This window comes from Apodemus sylvaticus, chromosome 7 (genome assembly GCF_947179515.1).
Source record: "Apodemus sylvaticus chromosome 7, mApoSyl1.1, whole genome shotgun sequence".
NCBI classification, from domain to species: domain Eukaryota; kingdom Metazoa; phylum Chordata; class Mammalia; order Rodentia; family Muridae; genus Apodemus; species Apodemus sylvaticus.
In genome coordinates, this window is record NC_067478.1 from 100973549 (window position 1) to 101000849 (window position 27301).

Below are 27301 nucleotides of genomic sequence, written 5' to 3' on the forward strand. Positions count from 1 at the left end.
TCTGCTTCGTTTGGAGCGTGATGTTCCAGCACATACAGCCTGAGTGGCTTGTCAGGAGCACCCAGACCACATAGGAAACTCCCCAGTCCTGGGGAAAAGGGACAGAGCTCCAAAAGGCTCTCAAGAATGCTTTGTAACTTACAGCCCACAGGTGGAGACTCAGCTCTTGTAGGTGGTTATCAGGGCCCCTGTACCCCAGATCTTGCTGACAGTGAGACATTGGTCTTCCAGACAGCTGCATGACTCACATCTACTCCAAGTCACTTCACCAAACCTGTCTGCACAGGGTGTGCCATGGCCAGCTTGCCACAGGGACCTGAGTCTAAAGGATGGTTATTTTCTGGTTATTTCACTCTGAAAACAGGATGTCTGAGATGTGTTGTAAGAATCTGAAGGCATGTGTTTTTCATTCCAACTCCCCTTTTGGAGGAGTCTTTGAAGCCACGTGAGTTTCCTGAGGACTGATACTGGGTATCGGGCAGCAGAAGACAGAAGACCCTTTAGGGAAGCCTTAGGGCACTGTCTGCTTAGATGTTCTAGAACAGATAAAAGGCCTGTGCTCTACAGATGAGTGTGTGAGCTGAGAGGAACTGTAGCTCAACGGACACATGGTCTGACCTAAGAGGTCATGTGATATGAACACCTAATCCAAACACCCCATCACTATCCCATGTACTTCATCTTAATCCATACTAGGTCAAAAAGGAAACACATACACAAAAAGTCTGCTTTAACCTGAAATAATTCAGTTGATATTAGAATTGCTTTCAGTGGGACATTTGCTTTAAACCACAAGATATCTCCATCTCAAGTACAAAAATCCCTTCTCCCCCACCCACCCACCCCAGCCAAACAAACAAGGAAACAAACAAAACCCCAAACCCACAACTCAGTTTCAAATAAGTTTGGAAGAAATGAGACTGTAAATATTTACACAGGGGGAAAGAAGTAAATCACAAAACTATTTACAAAAATACACAAGCTTATATGCATTAACAATTTACACCAGTTCACAAAAATATTAAAACATAAAAAAACACTATATAAATTAAAGAACTCAAAGGTGTGATCTAAGACTTCCTAGGATGCTTCTCTCATGCAGGTCATGGTTGAAAATCAGGTTTTGCTATCTCAGAATCTAAACTGTAAAAACAATCTTTTTTTTTTTTTAATCTCTGAACATTAACAGTACTAATCAGATAAGGAAAAGACCCTCTGTGCACACCAACATTATCTTGCACACATTAAAATACATCATTCTTGACATTTCCATAACACATAGTACTGACAATCGATCACATGCCTCTAACCATTTGGAAGTAACTTTCTGACATACTTCAGCTTTCTTTATTACTTTCTTGCACTCTCTGCTCAGGTGACACGTTGCCAACATACTGAAAGGGTGACCAATAGGGCTGGAACAGAGAAATGGTCTTTGCGGGATCCTTCTCTTGAATTCACTGCAGCTTCCACCCTGACGACCGGCTCTCCTGTCTTTGCGCACCTTCCAGGTCCCTCCTCTGCACAGAATAAGTCTTAGAATTTTTTTTAAAACCTGACCCTACATTTTAAAAACTGTTTTACCACTGTAAGAAATGTGCAGGCCCTGCTCTTGGGACTGTCCCAGGGACTTCTCCAAACAGCATTTAAAATACATGAATGTATGTTTTAAAAGAAACTGAATTCTGTAAGAAATAAGGCTCAGATTAGATTTATTAGTAAGAACACGATGCCCCGGAGCTCTCAGCTGAGCTCCTAGACTGCTATCTAGGAGCATCTACTTCAGTCTAACCAAGCCATGGAATTTTGCCCAAAAGAGAAAATCTGGAGACATGGCTGCAAAAGTTCCAGTGGGGTGAGATTGTTTAATGTGTAAGGCAGTTCCACTTCCTTTATCATAACGCTCCACACCAACACTTGAAAATAACATTCAGTTCCTGTGTTTGTGAAGTCACACACAAGGCGGACAACACTGAGGTAACCTGGCTCACAGTGATTTGCCATCCAATTTCTGCCCTCACAGTATCAGAGAAACATGTGGGCAAAGCTGTTCCAATAGCTGAATCCAAAGTTAAGGCTGGTGCTACGTACAGTAAATAACTTTAGACTTTATCTAAAGTTTGTTTTCATACTTATACCAATAATCTGAATTATGATTCTATCTTTAAAATATTTTTCTGACATTTCTAAACCCAAAGAATGTTATTAATAAAGAAGTTGTCTTAAGGAATCAACCTTAGTATTTATAAAAGAGAATTTAGTTTCAGGAGCAAACAGTATGTGTGACAAACTAATTCACAAATATCAAAATTGGCCTGGACCTCGTAGCATTTCTCTTCAGGATAGGCCTGAAGTTACCGAAGCAACTTTCTCCCTGTCTGTAGCGCTGGCCTCTATCCCTTCATCTGTGCTGCTAAGGGTAGCATTCAGGGCAGGTGTGGTATTCAAGAGGCAATGAGTTGCCTCCTTTATAAAAAAAGATGACTAGGGTTTAAAAAAAAAGATAGTGTCTGCCAACACATCTACACATCTGTATGCCAGGCAGAGGCACCCATCAGGTTTCCAGACATTCCAACAGTCAGGTCTGCACTTTTAATGCAGACGCCTAAGTTCCCACAGACCTTTGCATGTATTGGTGTGTCCAGATATCTGCTTTGGACTTCATTGTACCCCTCTGGTCAATCTGGGAAATAAAACCTTGTAGACTATCTCCAAATATGAATGTGTTCTTAAAACTTTACTTCTAAATATATAGCCTTAAAATGCAACTATATGATTTAATTACAAAGACTGCCATAAATCTAATCTTTCACAATTTCACAGCAGTAACAGCAGCAGGATTTTAGCTTCTTGAAAGATTTCTTCCTTTGCTCTAAGTAAAAGATATCCCATCCAAAAAGTCAGAGCAGCAACCACCTAGTAGTAAATGGAATGAAATCTCCTGTGTCTCCTACAGAGTATTTAGAAGATACAAATGTACAAAACTCAAGTATTATCATGATTTATGGAATGAAATGCCAGTCTAACTCATTCTAAACACAGGCCTGCCTTCCCAGTCTCCACTGTCTAGGGTCAAGAAAACCAGGGGGAAGCTGGGCGAGAGGGCCCGTCCCAAGCCCAGTAAGGAGTGCAACTTTCAAAACAAAGTCCTGGGTGTTCACATGTTTAACAGGTCTAGAGAGTTAGAAAGAACTATTCTGAAATGCTGGTGTCGGTGACAAATGCAGCAAGCCTGTGACCACACAATGAGGGGAGCCTAACCACGGTGACCCCCAGAATGCCAGTAGATGAGATGGGTCTGTGGACTCAGGGACAATGAGCAATGTACAGTTTCCTCACGGACAGTTTCTAGGGAATCTGTACTCTAGATCAGAAACATAATGGCACGTACATTTATATCCCTAAGAAAATTGATTTATCCAGTTAGACCATGCTGGTCGTTTCCTAAGGAGACTATTTTGGATGGCTGTTTTCCTGGCACTAAAGTGTGCTGATCTTCTTGTGGGCTGTGCGGGCATCACTGCAGGCACGAGCGATGCTCTGTATTAGCAGAGTTCACTGCTGAGATGAACTTCATCTTTTTCATAGAAAGCTCCTTAAGCATTAACTTAGCTCTCACCCTGTCAAGTGAAGAATTATTGACAGTGGAGAATACGGCTCACAATGGACTTGCTGCGTAGAGTGATGTGGCACTAAATGGTGAAAATCCTAATTCCTTTACCTTTGAATCCGCTAGCAGTCTAAGTGGCGTAGCTCAAGGATTGGGGAGTTTTTCTCCTCTCTACTTAAGAATACTAGATTCCTTTGTGGACAGGGATAATGAAAGCAGAACAGAGTGGAGAGTCCACCTGATGGCGCTGTACACGGAGTGGGGGGACAGACACAACAAGAAATGAAGAAGCCCACCAGGAAATAGGGGCAAACTGCTCTGAGCTAGGTTACAAGTACTAAGAAGGAAGGTCAAAGTTAAATTCAGTGGATTAAAGGCAGTCCTCAGGGTCCTAGAGATCAGCCCTGTAGAGCGAGCAGGGTCTGTGGCCGGCCAGCCAGCCGGCGAGGAATTCTTTACTAGGCTTTCAGCATAGCACTTTACAATCATCCGGATCTCTTTAAGTACAAACAACACAGCCTATAGATGGATGAGGCAGTAATGAGTGGGAGGGGGAAGGTGGTGATTTATTTTTATTATATTTCTTTCATGTGGCCAGGGGGTTTGTAGCTTTTTTTCCTAAATCTTTTTGGTTATTGAAAAAAAAAATAGACCAGTCCACTGTCCAGCAGAGGCTGCTTCAACTCTATTGCTCCCGGGGCTCATTCTGCATGGATCTGTGTGTCAGGATGTGGCAAGGACAACTCTGTGGGCAGGAAGGCCCCCTGACCCAATGCTGTGGCATATGTCCTGCTCTGTGGATGGACAAAGCCAGAGGGCACATAGACCCCCATGCCTGCCCCTCCAAAGCCTCCTCGCTGGTGCTGGGGCATGGAGTGGTAATCCTCCAGGTTATCATACTGGGACACAGCAGTCATATTGCTCTGGCGCTTGCTGTGTGTCTGATACTGGTACAGCATGCTGGGGTCCCTCTCCAGGTTCTGGGTATGGTGAAGTTTTAGGCTGTGACTCCTCTCTGGTTTGGGAGGTGGGACCATAGACTGAGAGAAGTGTTCCTCCTCCTTGTAGCAGTCTCTGGAGTGTTTCTCAGGGGCAGGTGGCTGCCTAGCTCGAGGCCTGTCCGGATCTTTGGAAAGCCTCACTTCCTTGTGGTTCAGTCTTAGAGACTCCTGCCCTGATGTAATGTATTTCCCAGAGTTATGGTAGTTGCTTGGCTCAGGAGTGTCCGGCATCCCTTTGGACCCATAATCTAACTGGCCAGCTCCTTGGGGATAAGGTGGTCCATTTTTTGATTCACACAATTGCCTATGGCTTGCTTCCTGATGCGCCCTGTGCTCTGGGAGGCTACAACCCATGTCGTGAAGCTTTCTGTTCCTAAGGCTGCTTTGCTTCTGTGGGAGGGACGGCTTCTCTACCTGTGTGCTGCCATACCCTCCGTGATGGTGGGCTCTGTCAAATTCGGACTCTGGGTGCTTCCTGTAGAAACGGTCATCCCCCTCAGGACTGACAGCTTTGGCTGGGTGCCGCCCCTCTTTCCCTTCTGCCACAGAGAGAAGTCCAGTTTTCCCAGGATCTGATTTGCTGCGCAGATGGATGACATAGATCCCTCCCAAGTCGTCCTGCACAGCTGGTGTCATGTTGTCATACTGCGACACGATAGGCCCTTTCACCTTCTGCCGTGCTCGACTCTCTCTGCGGATGGATTGCATGCGGTATTTTTCCATGTCCTCAAGGTCCCAGGAGGTGTAGGTGTGCTTTACATCAGCAGCAGGGGGCATATTGACTACATTGTGGTCATTACCAGGGAAATAGCCAGCTGCATTCGCCCGCGGGCGTGGGGGCAGACCAGCATAGTTGTACACGTTCTTTCCTTGCAGCCTTGGATTGTAGAAAGCAAACTCCCGACTGGACAGGCGGTGGAGGGGCCTCAGCTGGACTGTGCCGTAGGCATCGACATCACACAAGGCCCCCTCAGGGCTATAGTAGGAGCTGGAGGAGCTAGAGTACGGACTGTAGCGATAGTGGACCCGTCCATTCTCAAAGTAAGGCTGAAGCTGAGTCACATGATAGTCTGAGCGGGCCTGCGAGGACTGGTATGGCTTGTACTGGTAAACTGGTCGTGGGCAGTAGGCTGGTTCATCATCTGGGGGAACCTCTGTCCGTGAAATGGGAACAGAGCGGATCATGGAAGGTGGGGGCGCATGGAGGGACTGTACCCTCCGGATGGTAGGGTAAGGTAGAATGTCTTCAGGGCAACAAGGATTCCTAACCGAGGAGCCCAGAGAAGAGACATACTCAACCCGGCTACACGGCTTGGAGTGGTGTCCAGACATGTTTCTTCCCGGCGCCACATAGGTGTTGTAACGAGGACCCATGGAGGCTGGTGGCTCTGATCGAGCACCATATACCTGATGTGGCTCCAACTTATTGTGGTGTGGAGGAACACTCTGGGGGCGAAACTGGCAGTTTGGAGTCATATTGAAATGCAAACAGTTTTCTGGACCAAAGGGCTCTGCGGTGACATCAGGCCTGGCAAAGGAGGAATAGGTGATCTTCTGAGAGGCGTGCTTAGGCTGTGAGATGGGGAGTGGCATAGGCAACACATCGTCCACTGAGGCTGACGAGGGGATGAAGGGGTGGTAATTGGGATTGCTGGTGGCGTCTGCAGCGCTGGAGTGCATGGCAGCAGCCATCTTGCTTTCCACTGTCCGTGTTGGGGGAACCGGGGCAGCAAAGCCACAGGAATGGCCAGGGAAGGACTCAGCACGCAGGTGGAGTGGTGGGGCCCTGCTGCTTTCCCGAATCTTCTCAGGCAGTCCCAGTTGGGGAGCAGAGGCAGCCATGGGACACTGGGTAGCAGCACTGCCATCACTGACAAAGATGGGTTCAGGATCACCCATGGCTCGAGACTCAGGTGGCCTCTCAGGAGCTGGAGCTACTCCCTGGACCTGCGGGAAGACAGTGCCGTCAAGAGTCAGTTCTTTAACACCCGCCCCTCCGAGCCAAAAGCTAAGACATTTATAACAGGCAGACCCAGGCTACTGAGTGACAGCTTGAACTTTGCCCGAGCTCTGCAGTTACACTGAACCTGACCCATGGCCCCAAAAAGAGTATCTGTGTGTCTACATGCTATGTTATTACCTGTGGAGACATGTGTAGTGCTTGCTAACTCCTGCTAGGGTTAAATGAGAGGAAAGGCTGCCTACAGTGGTATCGTAATATGTAGAACCAATGACAGGATTAGGCAAAAAACAGCACTGGGCCTAAAAATAAATATCCTGCCTATTGGTCTCAGCACCAAGGAGATTTTACTTAATGAAAACAGCTGATTTTATCAGGTGACAGGAGTTTTGGAGTGACTCAGTTCCATGTAGTGAGCAGTTTTAAACCTCCAAATACAGGAAAGAGTTTCTAAGTGACTTGTCTGCTGTGACAGCAAGTCAGGGCTTACTGCCTCTGCATTCTGTCCCTCCTGACTGTGGGCCCACAGATTAAATACGCTGTCCCTGTACCATAAATAGTACCCTGCAGTAAGGACCAGAACATTAAGTCCTTTTTGCTAAGGTTATCACAAACCCTGTGGTACTATTAATTTTTGAAGGAGGAATTAGGAAAACCCTCTGGCACTCTGTATCTAACACTCCCTCCCAAGACAGGCATTCTAACTACGCAACACAGCTGTTCACAGCAAGGGAAATGCAAAACTCCAGAGATCTTCACTTCTTACACTTCTGAAAGCCATGGAGATGAAGTACTTTCAATACACGGACATCAAGGGTCCTCACAGGGTGGTCACATGACTCACCCTCAGTCACCTGATCAGTGAGGTGAGCTAGAAAAGACAGTAACTATTGCAGCCCTGGGCTCCCTTTGCCTTTTTCTGTCAGTGTCTCCCTGTGAAAGAGCTCAGTGCTTCAGGAAGGAGAAGCAGCAAGGATGGCTGAGCTGCAGTCGCCAGGAGCTGTTATGTCGTCTTTACCACAAAGCCAATAGGCAGGCAAAGGCGGAGATCTCCAGCCTCAAATGGCAGCTATTTCATGGAAACCTTCCACCTGACTAAAAGATAATACATCCTACCAAAAAATGACATACCTTTGGAAAAAGTATACTACTTCACTGGCTTCCTCTCTATCTTACCTTGTGGGAATTACTTAATTCCATACTTGGTGCTTCTTGTACCTGCCCCACAACTGGTGGCTGCTCTGCAGGCCTCTGGGAAGGAGGTGGGGGGAGGGGCCGACTAGTTCTGTGGGTGCGCTGAAGGGTGGCAGTCACAAAATCAGCAGCAGCAGCAGGAGCAGCAGCAGCAACAGCAGCAGCGGGCTGCTCAGCCATAACCCTGCTGGCCTCTCTGGCGCTCATTTCGGCTCTTGCTGGAGTTGTCATCATATAAGCCATGGTGGCTGTGCTGGAATTCTCTTCAGGGGACCCAGAAAGAGGATGGGCTTTGTCCCTAGGCAAAGTAGAAGGCATGGGAGATTTGTCTGTAAGTTCTGAGGAATGATGGGGTTTATCCACACTGGTACCAAGATAAGAGAGGGGCTGATCTCCACTGGAGAAATGAAGTGGAGACTGGTCCTGCTCCAAAAAGGAGACAGTGGGCATGCTGGTCTTCCCAGCGTGGTCTTCAGGGAAACTTCCATGATCATCAGACTTCTCTGAGTCTGTCAAGGGAACTGAAGTGCTTCTAGCCTTTTCTGGATCCCCAGATAAATGGTTTCGATGTAGCGAATTCCCTATTAAGTCTACTTGGTGGAGTTGCTCCCCAGAGTCAGTTGTGTTGGAATGGGTGGGACCTCCCATAGCTGCTGTCTCTGGGAGAGGCTGGTTACAATTTCCGAGTCCATTGGTCTGCAGGTGGAACTGCTCTGCTGGTCGGTCCGTTTGGAAATAGGTTTTATCTAGAGGAATGCTAGAGTAGGAACTAGGCAGCTTCTCTTCAGACGTAACGCCTGCCATGCCTCCGTAACTAGTACACCCAGCCTGGGAAGCCCCTGGTCTCTTCAGGGTCTGAGTTGAGGCTTGCTGTGCAGACTCAGCTAATGCTAGTGCCAACATTCGGGCGACATTTTTCGGAGGCGGTGGTGGTGGGATAAGAGAGACTGAACTGACAGGAACGGGATCTTGAGGGGGGTCATGGGTAACTGCTCCTAGTGGGAAATTGGGAAAAAAAATTAGAATGAAAAGGTAGCTTATGTTACCCTATACGGAAAGCCAAACACTCCCCATGTGATCACTAAAAACATAAAAATATGCCTTCCATATTTCAAAATGGCAATCCATGGTCTTCTATCCCACATGCAAATGCTGCTGAAACCACATCTGGTTCAAAAGGGAAGCTAACACAGTGTTAAGGCTGCAAGTCCTCTTGAACTGCTACAAGGTTGGAGGGGAAGCAGGCCTCCACCTGACTCAGAAAAGGCCACTTAAGAGTACAAGCTTCCAGTGCTTAGACTGTGATAATACTTTTACACTGACAGTGTAGGCTGGCTTGTTAACTTGTAAGGCTAGAATATAATATGCATTAGAAAACAGAATCAAGAGCTACACAGTTGTGCAAAAATTATCCATGAATTCTGACTGTCCAGAGAGTTAAGGGGTCCTTTGTGAAGGTTCGAAGCAGGACCATGGGCCCTTTGGGGAATTTTGTTTGCCTCATTTTAGTTTAGGGCTTTGAGGCCTCAGCACCATTCAGAAAAACATTCTTTGATTGCAGCCTAGCCATGGAGAAGGCTCTCTTAAAAGGCACAGAAGGCTCACAGGACGGAAGACCCCTTTAACTTAGAGAAGGAACGGAGGAGAACAAACAGTACCTGTCTGACTCTGTCCAGAAGGTACAGCCTTGCTCTGACTGCTCGAGACAGGCCGCTCCTCTGTCCCTGGCAACTCTACTTCTTCAGCTGCCCCCTGCTCCAGGGGCTGTGCTTCTGGTTCACATCTCTCCTGTGCCTCTCTCTCACCTGTTTTCATCTTTCCTAGCTGGGTGGGGGATCTATTTATGACATCTCTTTCTTCCACACTTTTGTCCCAAGATGGCGGTAATGCATTCTGAGCTATAGTATTGGAGACAGTACCGATGACTTCTGATACCCGAGGTGGGAGGGTCACTGAAATAGGCTCAGATATGTTCATGGAGGGAGATTTGGTTAGTTTCCGTCCAATCTTCGGAGAGAAAGCATAAACAACCTTTTCTGTGAATGAAGATGGCTTAGAAGACTTGTCATCAGTGGGGCTCAAGTCCAGGGTGAAAAATGGACTCAGTTTCTCCTGGACTGGAGACACAGGTTCAGAACTTGCAGTGCTTCCTGGAGTCTGTGACTGGCTCCCACCTGCTTCCACATCCTTCTTACTGGTGCTCAGTTTATCCCTGGTATACCCTAATGAATCCAGAAAGGAAGCGCCACTCTCCAGACACTCCGACTCAGCTTTCGGAGGACTACATTGAAATGACATCGGATCAAAGTCCAGACTGGCCACTCCGATGTCTGGTGGACTCAAATCAACATCCTCAGCTGAGTGGGGAGACACGAGTGCTGGAATGTGAAGTAGTCCCCCTTCCTCGTCACTCGCATTGCCGTGGGGCAGGTTGTCATAGGAATTACAGCGGTTCCCCAGCACGTCTCCATTGAAGGAAGCGGAGAGTGCGTCACTGCTGGACCTGGGCCTTCTAGGTCGGAACAACTTGGAATCACCTGGGAAAAACAGACAACAATGTTAGAGCATGGCTATCACAGCACACACAGCACCACAATTAGTCACTTATCTAGTACAGTAGTAATAATGCAACTTTAATTTTTCTTTCCATGAACTGTCTCTGGTGTACAAACATCAGTTACATTTGTGGTAAGAGAACTTCCAAAAAAACACTAACAAGCACATGTCCTACAGTTGATCCACAGCCTGGGTAAGAAAATGGCAAGGAGCTCTTGAATTGTATTACAAATTCAACACTGACAACTGGTATGACTTTGGGCAAACTTTCTAACTTTCTTTGTGTCTTATTTTATCACTGGTCTCATATTTGACTTACTGGGTAGATGTCATCACTTAAAGTAGCACTTTAGGAATCAAACAGTAACAAAAGGTTGTTTATTATGGGGAAACATCCTTATGGTAGGTACCTCAGACAAGAAGAAACAATGTTTCTTCCTAATTAAAAAGTGTTTCCACACATTTAATAAAGCATTCCATTCACACACTTAAAATACTTGCACTTTTTTTTCTAATGAAAACAGGCTTTTCACTTTTCAAGCAAATCCAAGGGGCACAGCTTAGCACAACACTTGCTTTCGTAAAGTTTGATTCGAAATTCTAACTTATGCTGTAACCACATCTCCCTCCAGTATCTGCCAGGAGATATTGGTCTCCTTGGAGGCAGAGTCACTTTAAGGGGTCAGGTCCAACTACTAATGACCCTTGAGGACCGCCTATCATTAATGAGTCTCAAAGCTTCTCCTGTTAACAAGTCTAAAGGAAATAGTGGCACTTACTTTTCCATGAGTTTTAACTGAACCATACTTAATGCCAATAATAGTACTGGAAGTGACATTTCAGTCTTCTTGCTAAGTATGTATTCATAGCATTGCTGTATACATGTACTTTTATGTAATCCGTCCGAGGACACTTTAGTCTTACCATCAACTGCATGGAGAGAAGTAAGGGACTCCTCACTTTTAGCTGAGCGGAGGGTTCCTTCTGCCCTGCCACCTAAATAATAAAAACAAAGCAGTGTAAAACCTGTGATTGTTAAGGACTATGCAGTTAAAAGGTCTGGGGTTTCCCTGGCAATGCCTGAATCTCCAAGTGTGATATTCAGCTTACCGCCCTAGTATGGAATGTGATGCATTATTGTTTCCTGTGGGGGTGAGGGAAGAAAAAAAATTTTCCCAAACCCTATGTACTTGAGCAAAAAGGTTAACTAAAAGATTCCCTTCTTGTATGTTTCCAGAACCAACTTGGTAACCTTGGGTGATGTCTTTACAAACTTTATTTTTATTCATGTGCCAGTGACCCGGGAGGCCAGAGAAGGCAATGGGTCCCTTGGCGCCTGAGTTCCAGGTGCTAGGAAGCAAACTCAGTCCTATGGAAGAGCGTTCAGCTACCAAGCCACTCCTCCAGCCCCTCTGATGACATATTACAGTGGCTCTCATCTTCCATGATGGTGAAACCAGTAGACAAGAGACACAGAGAAGAAGGTCCACGAAGACACAGGCAGAGGCTAGAGCGGTACTGCTTAAAGGCGGGAGATGCTGGGAGCCCTGGGGGCAGATGAGACAGGAGGGTACCTTCCCTAGGAACTTCAGGTGACCACAGGCACGGCGACATCGGTCAGACTGTTGCCGCATATGTTTTCAGTAATTAGTAACAGCACCTCCAGGAATATTGGTTATTTTTATTGTACACATTAATCTTACCTGCTAAAGTTCCATGTCTTTCTGACCTGCTTATAGCAAGCACAACAAACTGCAGAACTCTGTCTCTTACACTTTCTGTGACCTTCCTAACCATCTCTTCCCACTCTCTTCTCTTGACAATAATTTCTCTTATAGTTCTTTAAAAATCTCTTTTCTTCAGCCTGCCCCTCTTCCCACCCAGCTCTCATCTCTTAAAAAATGACTCTTAGTCGCCTTAAAGATCAGGTGAACTGTACCTTCTTCAACTCCCAAGGTGAAAGTTCTCTTTCCCGGGGCTGGAGAGCTTTCTCAGTGGTTAAGAGCACTGATGCTCTTCAGAGGACCCAGGTTTGACTGCCAGCACCCACATGGCAGGCAGCTCACAGCTACTGTAACTTCAGTTCCAGGAAATCCACGGCTCTCTCTGGCCTCCATGAGCACCAGGCACATGAGTATACACACGCAAATGCAGGCAAGACATCCATATGCATAAAATATTAATTTTCTAAAATACAGTTAGCACTCCTGACTATCACCCTACCCCAGTAAGAACCGACAATGCCAGCCAAAGATGCTAGACATAAAATTCTACTTTAGCTGTAACTGCATACTGGAAGTCATTTTCTCATAGAGACGTCTCTCTAGTTAAGACTCTGAAGGCAGGGAACTACATTAATTTTCTTTCTGCAGAGCCAACTAGCCAAAATATCTAACATGTGGGTAATATGTGATTGCAAACGGTATGATGTAAATGAACTGACCATTACTTCTAATGGTACCTAAGAGAAAAATGCTACTAGTTTTTCTAGTTTAAGAACATGTTCGTATCAGAACACAAGTTTTTAAAAACTATTTTAAAGAGTAATTTGCTCAACAGTCATTGACCTGTCTGATGGGACACAGTACTCCCATCAGCTAGTCATGTAGGAGAAGGACATTGGTGAAAATAGCTATAAACTTGAAAAGTATGCTGAAACACAGACTTGTCCATTTTAAATGTGTGAAACTAAAGATCAAAACAAGTGCATATCACAGTAATATTGTTACCTACCAGCACTGTGCAAGCTATGTCATCATACACATGCTTTACATGTGTATGTCATGATGGCACCGGCAAAGTATCCCCAGAGAAGTCCTGAGGACAGCGCAGCTCAGTGCTCACCTTTCAAAGCCATGGCTTTCATCTCCGAGGGCTCGCTCTCATTACGCTGCAACTTGCGTTTGGAGACAGAAGAGGACTTCCCCAAATTGAAAAAAGACCGCCAGCTGCCAACGGGAGATTTTTTCATCTTATTTGGAGGCCTCTTTCTATGAAACAAAAAGCAGTTTATCAGTGCTAATATAGCCGAGGTTCTGTCTCTTCCTAAATAACGAGAAATGAACAAATGGTAGGAAGAATGGAACAGCCTGGAGAGGCCCAAGGGGAGCAGCGGATGAGCCTTCTCCTTCCATGTGGTGCACGGTGCAGTGCAGTTCTGCAAGGCATGGAAGCTAACATGGGGGAGCAGCTTCAACCACAGCTTCCAAGACCACATGCACCTCAGTCCGAGAAAGTGCGACGAAGACGTTGATAATAAGCCCCACAAACAAGACGGTCAGAGAACCTGAGGGGAGGGGCGAGCAGGGGCAGAAGGGAGGGCAAGAATCCGCATACGAGCCAACTACTTGTGTGTAGTTAGATGTCCTTTAAAACCAGATAGCCACACAAGAAGCTGATGAAATGAAGACCTAAGAAGTTCAACTAATTTCCTTAATACTCTGAGAGTGTGTGAGCAGATCAGGATTCCACGAAACCCAAGCCTGTCTACATCCTAATGTCTACTTTTTGAGTCTCTACTTAAAGACATTTGTTCTTTGTAAAACAAGGGCTAAAATATGAAAGCAAGGTACCTAGAATCAACTCTGAAATGAAACAGAAAGACACGTGCTAACTTCTGGCTTTTTAGTCATAGAAAGAAAATAAAGGTAGAGGATGTTACATTTTCTATGGATCCTTATGTTCATGAGCATTGCCAGAAGGACAGCAGAAACATCCAAACTAACTTGCACATATCTTGCACACCTTCCTACAGACCTAGTAAGGGAATCACACCCTTTACTAGCATTTCCTTAGAGAAGTAGTGAGGGTAAGACCTCAGAGGGACACTGGCAAGACACACTACAGCATTCTTCATACTGCTTAAGTCCCTGAAACCAAGTGACAACCAAAAACTCTACAATGAAACAAAAGCCTCGTGCACGCTTGTGTGGGTCACACCCACAGCTTCTCTGGGATCATGACAACTTCTGCACTCATCAGAATGCACAGGAGGCTCCATTTCCTGGTCAGGGCTGGGGCAGGAGCGTTTGCATGTCTCAGTCACCAATGACTCTCTTGCTGATCAGGAACCAGTGTCAGAGAAGTCACTAAGCAGTCACTACTTTCTGAATAAGCTATTTCAGCATAACTTATTTCTAAATTTCTAAATCACATTTCTCAAAGAGGGAAAAGCCAACCTCATGCAATTAATGAGTATCATTTATATTACCAATTTTCCTTGTACAACTAACTTTTTAAAATTACAATGTAATAAAGTTTTATAAGAATAATTTTTATTAGTTCTTATAAAGGTTTCAGTGTCTATATTCAATTAGGTATTTTCTACAACTGCCCCAATTTTAATAAAATAGCAAATTGTAAAGCATTCTATTATCTGTAGCTGTGAAAGTATATTTTAAAACAGGACTTAGGTATGTTACCTTTCAAGTGGGAACTCAATGATGGTATGAAACTTCCCTTGAAGCGCAGCAGGCCCTTCTCCTACTTCGATGTACTTATTCTCAGTCACAATGGGAGAGTTGACCTGAGCCTGTGTCCTTGCCTGGGCTTCCTCCAATGTCAGCAGCTTGGTAGATGGGGATGAGACCAGCAAGGACTTGGGCCTTGACAGAGAAGCTTCAGAAGAAAAGGAATAATGTCAGTGTTGCATGTGTGTATTAGTCTGTCCATCCACCTTCACTCTCTATTTAGTGATATGTTTCAACTTTTCTTCAAAGTTTTGCAATAATAAATATCACAGTTCTTTATATTTAATGACGTTCCAGAGCACAGTGAAATTCTGTAACAATCTAATTAGCTTCTTAAAAGGTACCAGATAAAGGTGATCACTCAGACATTTTTAGTTTTAGAAGGACATTTTACTCTATCTTATACCTTTATATATACTAATAATGGAGGCAAGATTTTTTTTTTTAATTTTTAAAATCCTTTTCATTATTTTCTGTATGGGTGTTGTGCCTGTGTCTGTGCTCTACTTGCACGCATTCCCATGGAAGCAGCAAGGAGGTGCTGGTTCTCCTGGAACTGGAGTTGCAGATGGTTGTGAGCCATCATGTGGGTGCTAGAAACAGAACTTCAGTACTCTGGAAGAGAAACCAGTGCTCTCAACTGCTGAAGCATCTCTCCAGCCCTGAGACACGATATCTTTAATGTGTAATGAATTTACCAAAACAGTTTGATATGCAGTACTCACTATATAGACACACCAGGTAACTGTAAATTCATTGAGTTTGTAATAGGATTGACTTAGCTGTCTTCTACCACTGTCACATAGTATTATGTGAAATAATAATTGCAAAGTTCTTCATTCCTTTAGGAACCTGTTCCTGCTAACAAGGAAAAGCCATCTGAGCCATACCTGCCCCTTCCTGCATGACGGCGCTGATTTTGCCACTGAAGAGCACATCCACATGATTGAGGATGAATTCAACAACCACAGACTGAATTCGCACTTCCATGAAAGCTGCTGTCCCACTGAAGCAAGCTGACTCTATCTGCTTTGATCTGTAGGGTGGATGACAACACCATCAGAGTTGGGAGAGGAGGTCTCCTAATGGGCAATTCTTTAGTACAGAAGTTACAAAGACACCCACAAAAGAAATCGTACTTTTACAGCCCCTTAGCTAAAACCTAGATGGCTGCTTTAGGGAGATGTTAATACAATAAGAGTTTGTTTTACTTGTTAATTTTTTTTCTTGATGAACAATGATGCAAGGCTTTCTTTTTTAATTCAAGTAAGCAAACTCATTCCTTAAAGTTCATAAATCAAATACAAATTACCTCAACAGGTTTGGTGCCCACACAATGGCAAGGTTTTTCGCATGCATATTTGTGATAGAGCAGTAGTCTGCTAGAAGAGACAGGTGTCTCATCAGGAACTCCAGAGTTCTGGAAAATGAAATACAACATGCTAACTGAAACAGATACTATACAGCAGTGTGGAGCTCACTGGCTTGCACATTTCTGACAGACAACAGGAAAGAGCCTGAACATTTATTTAAAAGAATAAAACCAAGGCATAAGCAAACCTAAAGATGGCCTAAGGAATTTCAGGAGCAGCAGGAACAGTATCTGGGCAGCTGATCTGCTTTTATAGTAAAAGCCCACTCAGCTGCAATGCCTTTGTTCATCATTATTTGAACAATCCTGTGCACACTGAGATTAAATAACTAAGCAGAATATCTTTGCAAGTAAAATAATCAATTAAACGACACAATCAGACATACAGACAGATGTACTAAAACACACACACACACACACAGAACTTATCAGTTATCTACAACATTTCTGAAACTCTAACTACAGAAATTAAAACCAATAAAAGATAGTGGCCAAAAGACAGTACTATACATTCTATTATTAGAAACAATCATTTACATATAAGCCATAAAGACCCAGCTGTGCCTAATATAAATCTCAGCCTCTGGCTGCTACTATCTATTTGGCAAGTCATGACTTACCTATAGTGTGGTGGGGGGAGTTGCTGAATAACATCATGGATTTTTATCAACCGTTCTTCATCTGTTGCTGCAGAAACAGCATCCTGTAACAGACACAACCCACCACAGCAGTGAGCTCTGCAAGCCCAATGAGAGTTCCTGACTGCAATCTCTCTGGGGCAAAGTGAAGCATCAAGAAGACACTGTTCCCACACACTGTGGCTCTCACTTGCCACTGTTAAAAAGGGTGCTGGTATTCAAAGTCATGCATGCTGAGTTAGTGGCTCAGAGCCAGAAGTAAGAACAACAATTTGAAAACTTCAAAGACCCGGATCACTTAACTGCCGCTGTTTGTTCGGGGAGTCTTTTGTCAGCACAGAACTAATTCTCGAATGAAATTAACCAAAACACATTATGAATAAACACACAACAAAACTCCACGGAGAACTTGAGAGCACTATCCTATCTGGTACTCACAGAGAACTTCTCATACAGCTGGTAGGTGAGCAGAGGGTTTGGGAGTTCTCGGAAGTACAGCTTACAGAGGGAGCCCACAGAATGGATGTCTTGAACATAAGGTTCTTTCGTCAGGTCGGGGACATGCTCAGAATCAAATTCATGACTAACCAAGACAGAAGACAAGACGATTACTTTAGTGAAGAGAAGAAAATATACACTATGGAACAGAAAGCAGAAACATAAAATGTTCCCCTCTACTTCAGAGTTGCTGTTTCCTTCAAATTATTACATATAACAAACCAATATTTGGGCTTAAACAAATGAGAGGCCATCTTTTGTCACATAGCCATGTGAAATTAAGGACAAAACTTTAATATTAAAACAGAAAACTCTCTAGCCCCAAAGGTTTACCTTCACTTCATTGACTTTCTATTTTCTTCAAATCACTGCATTTTATATATTACTTTTGGACTTTGACACACTTGTGAAGGTACATGCGTGCAGGTCAGAACACAATTTGCAAGTGTGTTCTCTCCTTCCACTGTGTGGGCTCCAGGTTGGAACTCAGATCATTGGACTTGGCAGTGCCTTTACCTGCTGAGGCATCTCACTGGCCTTCTTCCAACATTGCCAAGAGATAAAAAACTACTGACGTACTGAGGAAGGCAGCAAGCATGGCTCTGGGACACCACAGATAATGAAATGTCCTTTAGGAGGAAAATAACATGGATATTCAACCATGTTACCATAACCATGGTCATCATGGTGGCTGTTTTTGAAATAAGTTTAATCTGCTGAGTTAAATAAGAATAAAAAAGAAAGTGCTCCAGAGTCTTACCGAAGTCTCTGGATATTGGAGGCAACGCCAGAGAGGCGATATATCCCATCCACAATGCCATACCGCTCGATGAATGCCGTGCAGCTTTGAAGAACCTGGGGCACTAAAAAGAGGTTTAAAGACAGATTAGTGTTGTTATTCAGAGTAACCAAAGAGATGTTCAAAACATCTTAGTGTTCATAAGCAAAATAAAATTCATATATCAGTCTGTTATAAACTCATATCTATAGCTAGCAACTTCTAGCCTGGTTCTGTGTGTATATCATTCACACAGTCTTCAACCACAAACTCTTTTAGACCAAGTGTTTAACCTCCACACTACTACAAACTAAAATAAACAGCAGCTCACTCACTCTTATCCACAGCAAGTGCTTTTACAAAGTGCTTGTCCCAACAACATAGTTACAAGTGCTGTGATACTTTGCTCCTAAACAAGTTTCTTTGACTCTCAGTCAATGCAAAGGAATAGCTATTTCAGGCAGTGGGCTATAACAAAAGTTTTAAACTTCTATAACCATCTAAATCTTACAATGGCCAAGGCTTAGCATTCTTCATTTTGTAATGCAGATAAAACAGCACACAGGCTTCTTAACTTGCCTTTTGTTAGTGTCAGTTTAAATCTGACATTAAACTGGTCTGTAAACTGTAAACTGGAGGACATTACTTGGTCTGTAAAGAGATACTATACTAAGGGAGAAACACAGGAAAATTGAAGAAGCAGGCTAGACTGCTAGTGAGACAGGCCGAGCTACTGAATTCAACACACAGTATGTTACCACATCATTTCTTTACTGTAATGGTGCCTTGCTTTTCCTGTCTTTGGCTGGAGTTATGTAGTCCATCTTTCAAATCCTATCAGATATCATATTTTACACTTAAAACCTGAAGGTCCTTATGATTAAAAAAATCAAAAAGCAGTGGCAAATAGCACTGAGTACTTTGTATATCAAAGGCTAGTCCTTACAGTGTAGACATTTCAAAACTTAACTTTCTTGCTTGATTTCTCGATTCCTTCCTTCCCCCTTTCCTATCCTATTCTATCCTATCCTATCCTATCCTACCCTATCCTTTCCTACCCTATCCTATCTTCCCTCCCTCTTTCCTTACTTCATGTGTTCTTCCACATGTGCATGCACAAGCACACCATGTGGAAGTTACAGGACAACTTGAGAGGGAATTGGTTCTTTTCTTCCCATCATGTGAATGCTGGCTCAAACTCAGGTTATCAGGCTTTATGGAAAATGCCTTTACTTGATAAGCCATCTCACAAACCTAAGATATATACTCATTTAATTCTCAAAGACACTTGATGGGCGAAGTCCTAGTATTACCCCATTTTAGAGTGGTGAGAGAGACCACAGCTTCAGACATTAGGTTCATACAGATGCAAGGAGGAACAATACTGGAAATGAGATTCTAATGCAAGCAGTATAAGCAGAGTCTCAACATTTAAAAATAACTGCAATATACTGCCAAGTGTATAAGGCCATTTAACATTTGTAATCACTACCTCTTTTGTTTTACAGTTCTAAAGCAACTGAAACCCCACCCTTTAATACAACATCCATTCTACAACTCTCTCCCTAACCAGTTTCACCATATAGCACTTTATGCTGTTGTTCCGACAGGTTCAGTGACCACTTTGCAGAATACCCACCAGGCCCCTGCAATCACTCAGCCTATATAGCCACAGAATGGCATCATTTCCAAGTGTTTCTTGATTGTACACCATTACCCCTTCCTAACTGTAGGTTCTTCAAGGTGAAAAGGCAAGACAAGCATCCTCCAACTGCAGGCATTCAGTGCTCCGGAGTACTACCGTCTTGATACAGGCACAAATCAGCAAGCGATTAACTTGCAGGTGCTCTGAGAGCCAGTTACTTAACAGGGGAGAGGACTTAGGTTTCATATGGAGCTCATTTTCAGCTGTGTACTTCTATCTCTAAAACATTCAGGAACTTTAGCAACAAGAAAGAGATGCTTATGTAGTGGAGAAGAAAAGTATGGGAAACAGGAAGATTTTTGTGGGCTTCTTAGAAATAATCAGTCTGGTGTGCTAAATATGAAATCATCTTTTAAGAGCTTACTTTTCATTTCTAATACTGTTTTATCAATAACCTCAATGCCTTCAGTTTTTATTCTATAAACTAGGAATGGAATAAAATTTAGGGTTACATGGCACTGGAGAGAGTGCTCAGCAGTTAAGAGCGCTGGCTACTCTTCTAGAGGTTCAATTTCCACAATCCACATGGTAGCTCACAACTGTCAGTAATACTAGTTCCAAGAGATCTAACACCCTCATACAGACATGCACACAGGCAAGACACTAATGTACATATAAAATAATAAAAAAAATAGGGTTACAAAACTGTCACCTATTCCAAATCCATTGCAGATCACTGGAATAATGAATGTGAATATTTTATAAAAGAAAACTGAGCATTGATTCGTTAGTGGGCACACTGCTGTTGTTTTGCTGCTGTATACGCCAGACTAACTCATCTACAAACTCTGGGGACACTCCTGACACTACCTTCCATCTCCCTATAGCCCCGCTTGAGTTTCAGATGTTCAAGCTGTTCATCTGGCTTTCCAGGTGTTCTAGGTCCTCACACAGTGCTTTTACGCACTGAACCATACCCCCAGCTTCTAGCTCTTCCTAAAGAACCTTCCCATGGGGCTGAGGATACAGCTCAGGGTTAAAGTGCTTACTACACAAGGAGGGGGATCTGAACTTCATCCCCAAGAACTACATAAAATGTGTGTGTCCACATTTGTGATCCTAACACTGAGCAGGAGAAGATGGGAGGCAGGAGAACCAACACGACCTGGGCCTTAAGAGCTCGCCAGTTTCAGTGCAAGACCCTGAATTCATTTGTAGCCATGACTGTAAACCCCTCAAGTCTTGCCTTTGTCCTCCAAGGACTGGGACTACAGGTGTGCAATAACATTTTGATTTCCAAATTACTAGGGATGAAACCTAGGCCTCCTTGGCGAGCACCCTACCAACTGGGCTACATCTCCTACATCTCTAGCCCTAATGCTTTTGTTCTATATCAAACATAATTTTACATATTTCCTACAAAGTCCTCACTATTTTTTATTAGCGTTTTCATTTCTAACTTTTGAGGAAATCCTATTTTAAATATGTAAAAGAAATAAAACAAGCCTTCAGGAAAAACAATAACAACCAAATATCTTAGATACCTAAAAATTCCATTCCACCTGACCAGATTTATAACCAGAGAACTTATGACTAGTGTAGTAAAACCTTTTATTTGTCAACACAAAATGTTATCTTGGCAGCTGACTTCTATAATGAAGTGGGGAGGGAGGGAGGGAGGGAGGGAGGGTTGGATGGAGGGAGAGAGGGAGGGATGGAGGGAGGAAGGGAGAGAGAGAGAGAGAGAGAGAGAGAGAGAGAGAGAGAGAGAGAAGGAAAGACAAAACGTAAGATTCAAGTGAAACTTGCTCAATTGCTGCTGGAAGCTCAGAACAGTCTGGTGGAACCTCTTATTAATTCTTAATGATTAATCATTATGAGTTATTAATTATTAACGATTGCACCACAGCAAGGCTGGAAAATGGTAAGAGACATAAAAACAAGAAAATAACCTGACTCTACAGTTAAAGATGTCCAAATAAATGACAAATTAGAATAATGGTTGCACAGAAAATTCTGTTGGCAGATTTTAAACCACCAGTCCTATAAATACCTGACACTTTTAGTGAGCTCACGTTTTGTGAGACCGGGAGAGCTTATGCTCTGTCAAGCCCTGGCACTAGGGACATCAAAGTGAAACATTAACAGAAGACAGGTTTGTCAGGCTCCTGCCTGGTTTCTTACACCACCCTAAGAGAAGCAGGTAGGTCAGCTCTGTCATTCACTCCAACAGGGAGGCTCTGAAACAGTAGAGTCTGACTCACTGGAGTGCAGTGCAGAACATATATCACAGGGATATACGATCAGTATCTTTACATTTCACTGTCCCAACATTAGAATGTGTATCCATCCATGCCTTACAATGTGGTCACCTTACACCTATGCTGTGCAGCCTTGCCCACTGCTCCAAGGGCAGAAACTGAGCAGCTTGTTACTGTTCTCAATACTGTGGTTGATCATAGCCCGGCAAGTAAATATCTATATCTGTAAACACATCCATATCTATGCAAAGCAACTGTAGAGAAAGGGACATTTGTTATGAGCAGAGCTTTCAGGACTGGAAACTGTGCTGGATGAGTTGGCCCGGGCTCAGAACAGTGCTGGGCATTTGTGTCTACAGAACTGCTGCATGGGCGGCACTAAACTCATAAAAATATTTGCTTAGTAAGTTAGTCTTGGCTACTACACATTTTTATTTTATAAGTTTATATTTTGACTCTTGCAATCACAGCTAAAACTACAATATACTATAATTTTCTTCCTTACTCTCAAAGATATTTTTCTGTTTTTTCTAATTATTTTATATTTTAAACTTTCTTTTCAGAAATAAAGACATAAGCATGTTAGCTCAGTTTAATCTGGGTCAGGATCTTCAGCATCACAGTCCTCACTCGTCCTCCTCCCCTCTGGAACTGGACAGTGCTTTCTGGGATCACTCCCAGGCCCTGCTACAGTTGCTCCCGAAGAGCTGTGCACCTGCAGGTACTCCCAGTGGCCAGCTCAGTTCCCTTCTCCTGTGCCATAGATCTGACAATAGAAAGGACCACGGGCCACTTCCTTTTGGCACTGGGGTAAACTGAGCTTGCTGCAGTCTATGGAAACTTCTGTGATAACAGCCTCATGGTGAATTTGGGGTCCTTTCCTCCAGAGCTTCCCTACTCTTGCTTCTATAAATGTGCATTTCTGATTGAGTTTCAGTTACTCCACATCTATCCAGCCATCAAGAACACCCTCTGTGACTGAGCATTGCCCTCACCCACACCTCAGGTTAAGGCGTTTGCCAACTCCACCTCAGCCATGCAGATTTTCACAACTTCCCCACCCTTGGTAAATCCTCTGAAGCGGAGGACTTCTCTAATTCGCCCTCTAGAAGCCATTTATAACAGGCTTTGGTGATACCCAAGCAAGGTTCCAGTAGTCGAGAGCTTCAATGACAGAACTCTACCAGACTGAGCATGTGTCAGCAATCCTACTCCAGTCATCTCCCCAGCACATCTGTCAGTCTCCTGCCCCTATACTTTACGTTACTCATATTCTCCTCACTTTCCTTCTACTAAATCCCTTCTTCGCAACCATTCCACTCCTCTGTGTGTGTGTGTGTGTGTAGGTAGCCCACTGCACTTAATTAGGGTTGTGTACACAAGCATGGATGGGGTTATGCCAGTGTATATACCACTAAGTAATAGGATACCCCTCTCTGAGGAATTGCCTGTGGCTCCCAGGGAGGGGTGGGCCTTACAGGCCCCTTTGACATTAATGACAGAATGCTAATGAGATCTTTCATAGACAATCAATGCTGTTGAGAATTCATGGGTGCAACAGCCAGTGTGAACTGTTTCACAGCTCTCTTTCTGATCCTCTAGCGCCTCCTAGCCAGTGATGGCCCCTGAACCTTAGAGGAGGTGGTGCAGATGTTTAGAACTGGGCATCTAACAGTCGCCTGTTCCCAGCACTTTGACCAGTTCTGACTGTCTACTGAAGCAGAAGCCTTCAGCTAGCATCACTTCACTCTCTTCTCACCATCAGAGCTGACAGAATGCAAGCCTGGCAGAAGGAACAAGCATCATGGATGCCTTCTACCGGCAAAGTCCTTGAGCACTGCTAATACTGTTTCCACATCAAACAACGCGTCTCTTCCTGACAACACCAATGGTGGCTTTTATATACTTAGATGCCATAATGAAAATCACAAAGTGAGATTAGATCAAATGAAAGAGAAAATAATCCAGTCAAGAGACACAGTAAATATAAGATGCACGTGAGCCATTCCAGAATGCTCTTCTACAGTAACTTTTAAATAGAAGTAATGTACTCTACTATAACCAATGAATGTGTAGAAATGTCATAATGAAACATTTTCTAAAATGGAAAAAATGCTTATTTTAAATAGTACAGTTAGTATATAATATTATAATATAAATATATATAAAATATTAGTAGTAATATTATCATTCGTTAGAGTTAGTTATCAGGAATTATAGTCAAGCCTGCTAGGTTACACCTACAATCCCAGCATGCAGAACGAAGGCCGGAGGAACTTTGTGGCCATCCTGGACTAGATAGGAAGCTGCAGGCCATCGAGGGCACATAGAAAGACTCTGTCTCAAAACCAATAAATATTAAGTATATCATTATACTGCTATAGTTTATACTTTCATACAACCATCACCACCAATGTTATCATAAATACATACTGAAGTGCTGGCTTAGACTTTCGCTTGGGAGGCAGTGATGCTGGAAACTAAACTCAGGACCCAGGCTCTTCTATAGCCGACAATCTACTAGGTGACAGGAAATTCTCAGCTACAGCACAATCTTTTGGACGACTATCAGATAAATAGACCACCACTGCCCAGGACAGCATTATGTGCCACAATTCATGGCAGCACAGTTCAGATTGTTACTAATTTAGTTAGTCTAAGTAAAAACAGAGTAAATGTAAGGAAAAACAATTATACATAATACATAGAGAGGTACATCTTTTTATTTTATATGTATTTCTCATCTCCTCTCAAGTTGTATATAAAATATCTGAACTTTTTTTCACGATTGTTCAAGCTGTTTTAGAATTGAAAATATACATTTAATTCTTTTGGACTTTAAAATAGTCCCTGTGTATATAAAACATATATAGACACACACATACACACATACACACACATACACACACAAACACATATATATAATATATATATATTATATATATAATATATATATTCATGGTATAACTGTAGATATACACTGTATAAACAATATAAAGTCTCAAATCTTAAAAAAAAGTTCTACACAATTATCAAAAGAAACAATTAGTCTAGATACTAAAAAGCGCATTTCTAAAATTTTAGTCAACATAACTTTGAACTCCAACCATTCATCCAACCACTACATTCTGGACTCCAAATTTAAGGAGAAAGGAATGGAAACTTTAGTTATAAAATGTAGGCAGTCGGTTTCAGTATGTCGTAGTCTCACCTGCCCCCCTCCCACTAAAGAACGGGAAGGGAGTGCTTCAGGACATGATCAGGGATGTTGGCTGACGAAGTTGCCTGGACGACATACCAATCCCACAGAACAACCGTGTGCTACAGGAACCGTGTGCTACAGGCACGCCAGCTCTTCCTACATGGCCACAGCACTGCGGGCAAGGCACGCCCTGAGACTGCAGAACTGAACCACAGCACACACCATTTACCACATGTGACCGGTGTCTGGTGCAAGAAAACCAATACACACATGTGAGGATCTGGTACCGTAAGCTTAAAGAGTTAATTTTTACCTTCAAACCCAGAGTTCAGGAGGTGCTCCCCTAGGTCACAACCAAATACTCTTTCTTTCAGGATGCCCCGCTGCTTTAGCTTCTGTTTTGTTGGGCGAGACTTCATGAATGTTCGCAAGAAAGTAATGAGCTTGCCGTGCTTTTTAGACACTAAAAAATAAAAATAAATTTCTCAGTTGTGGAAAGGATTATATTTCAGTTAGCACAAAAACAAAGCAACCTTGACAGTCTGACTTCAAGATAACCTACTGTAAGCATGCGTTATAACTGCAGGCAGCTGTGGGCAGACGTTGGCGGACTTTGTTCTCCAGCCTGTGAGCCTGTTTAGTGAGATTGGGAGCAATCATACACTCTGTACTCCCTGACCTTTAAATCCAGCCCGCCTGGACAGCCAGCCATTGTCTCAGAGCACGCAAGAAGAAATGGAGTTTGGATCCAGTGTATTGCTTTGGAGATGTTTACAGTGAGAAAGGTCTGCAGGAGTGGAAAGCAAGCACTCTACCCCTGAGCTATCCTTGGCCTGTGCACTGTACACTAGGATGGTTCTCACCAAGCTGCATGGTCAGCTCTGAACTTGTTCTGTAGCCCAGGCGGGCCTTGAACTTATATTCTTCTTGCCTTACTGTCCCAACTAAGCTGAGGTATGCCTGTGCTAACAGACATGGCTAAATATTTTTATTAATGAGAAATGTTCACAGCGTTTCTAATCCGTGGGGAACAACTGGAGAGAGACACCACTTTCCTTCCTCTTTTACCAAGAGCACCCTCTGACGGCATAAAGCATTGTCTAAATTCAACTTAAATTCTTTGAAGATCAAGGCAAGAGGTAAAGAAATTAATATTTGGAGAAAATATTTCCATCTAGTAATACATCAGAAAGTCAACAGTAAATGAACTGAAAACAGGCAAATCTCTAGAAGAGTGGTGTTTGCTAAGAAATGCAACCTGCAGGGAGACTTACTCAACACACAGCAAACACCAGAAGCTCAGAGATCAGCTGTGAACTGAAGACTCTTCTTTCCCAAGGCCTTTCCCTACTCTGTATACATACATGATTACTCAAGTCATGTTACTATAGATTAATCAGCAATTCCCCATCTTTTATATTCGGAAGAGATGTAAACTACAGAGAAGCTCTGTGTTACCTAGAGCCACTCAGAGCCCAAATGGACCGTTCTAGAACAGATCAAGTATTGGTCATCCTTCATTTCCTATCATGGGAAACTATTTACAAGATGAAAGCATCTTTCTCACAGACTACAAGGCAAGTACCCTGGTTGAGCTTTCCTGAGACGTGAGTCTTCCTTTGCTTTGCCCAGGAAAATTCTGGGCAAACTGGAGCAAACAAGTCACTCTATACTGCAAAGGTTCAATGGACAAATCTGCACAGTCACTAAATGTTAAATTTTTACTTAGAAGCCAGTCATGATGAACACATGTTTAATTCTAGCACTCAGGAGGCAAATGCAGGTGGATCAATGACTCTGAGGCCAGCCTTGTCTGTACAGTGAGTTCTAGACCAGGCAGTGTTACACAATGAGCCTTGACTCAAAACAAGATACTTTTTACTTAGAATCATTAATATAATTTTGGTGCTACCTTTAATGTGCTATAAGCCTGCAAAAATTACAAACCTTCTTATCTGAAGCTCTTTGCTGCAAAATTAAATGGCATGTTCACCAATATAGTATATTTGGTTAGCTTCAGAGTCTGTGACATAAGTTACAATAATAGGCTAATCTGAGTTTATTTCCCCCAGCTGCTAGTAACTTGATAAATTAATTTATAGTTACTACTGTGTTTA

At 43.3% G+C, this 27301-nt stretch overlaps 1 protein-coding gene across 1 annotated transcript in view; it reads right to left on the reverse strand.

Moving 5' to 3' along the window:
* Positions 1–853: 853 nt before the first annotated feature.
* Positions 854–27301, reverse strand: part of Arhgap32 (Rho GTPase activating protein 32) — a 237638-nt gene continuing 211190 nt past the window's right edge. The window contains exons 12-23 of the mRNA XM_052188752.1: positions 25498–25647; positions 18059–18161; positions 17239–17383; positions 16783–16865; positions 16103–16210; positions 15681–15826; positions 14743–14938; positions 13166–13311; positions 11246–11317; positions 9424–10302; positions 7748–8760; positions 854–6558 (exon numbers count right to left, since the gene is read on the reverse strand). Of these exons, the coding sequence (XP_052044712.1) occupies positions 4312–6558; positions 7748–8760; positions 9424–10302; positions 11246–11317; positions 13166–13311; positions 14743–14938; positions 15681–15826; positions 16103–16210; positions 16783–16865; positions 17239–17383; positions 18059–18161; positions 25498–25647 (5288 nt within the window). The 3' untranslated portion in view covers positions 854–4311. The remainder of the gene's footprint in view (positions 6559–7747; positions 8761–9423; positions 10303–11245; positions 11318–13165; positions 13312–14742; positions 14939–15680; positions 15827–16102; positions 16211–16782; positions 16866–17238; positions 17384–18058; positions 18162–25497; positions 25648–27301) is intronic.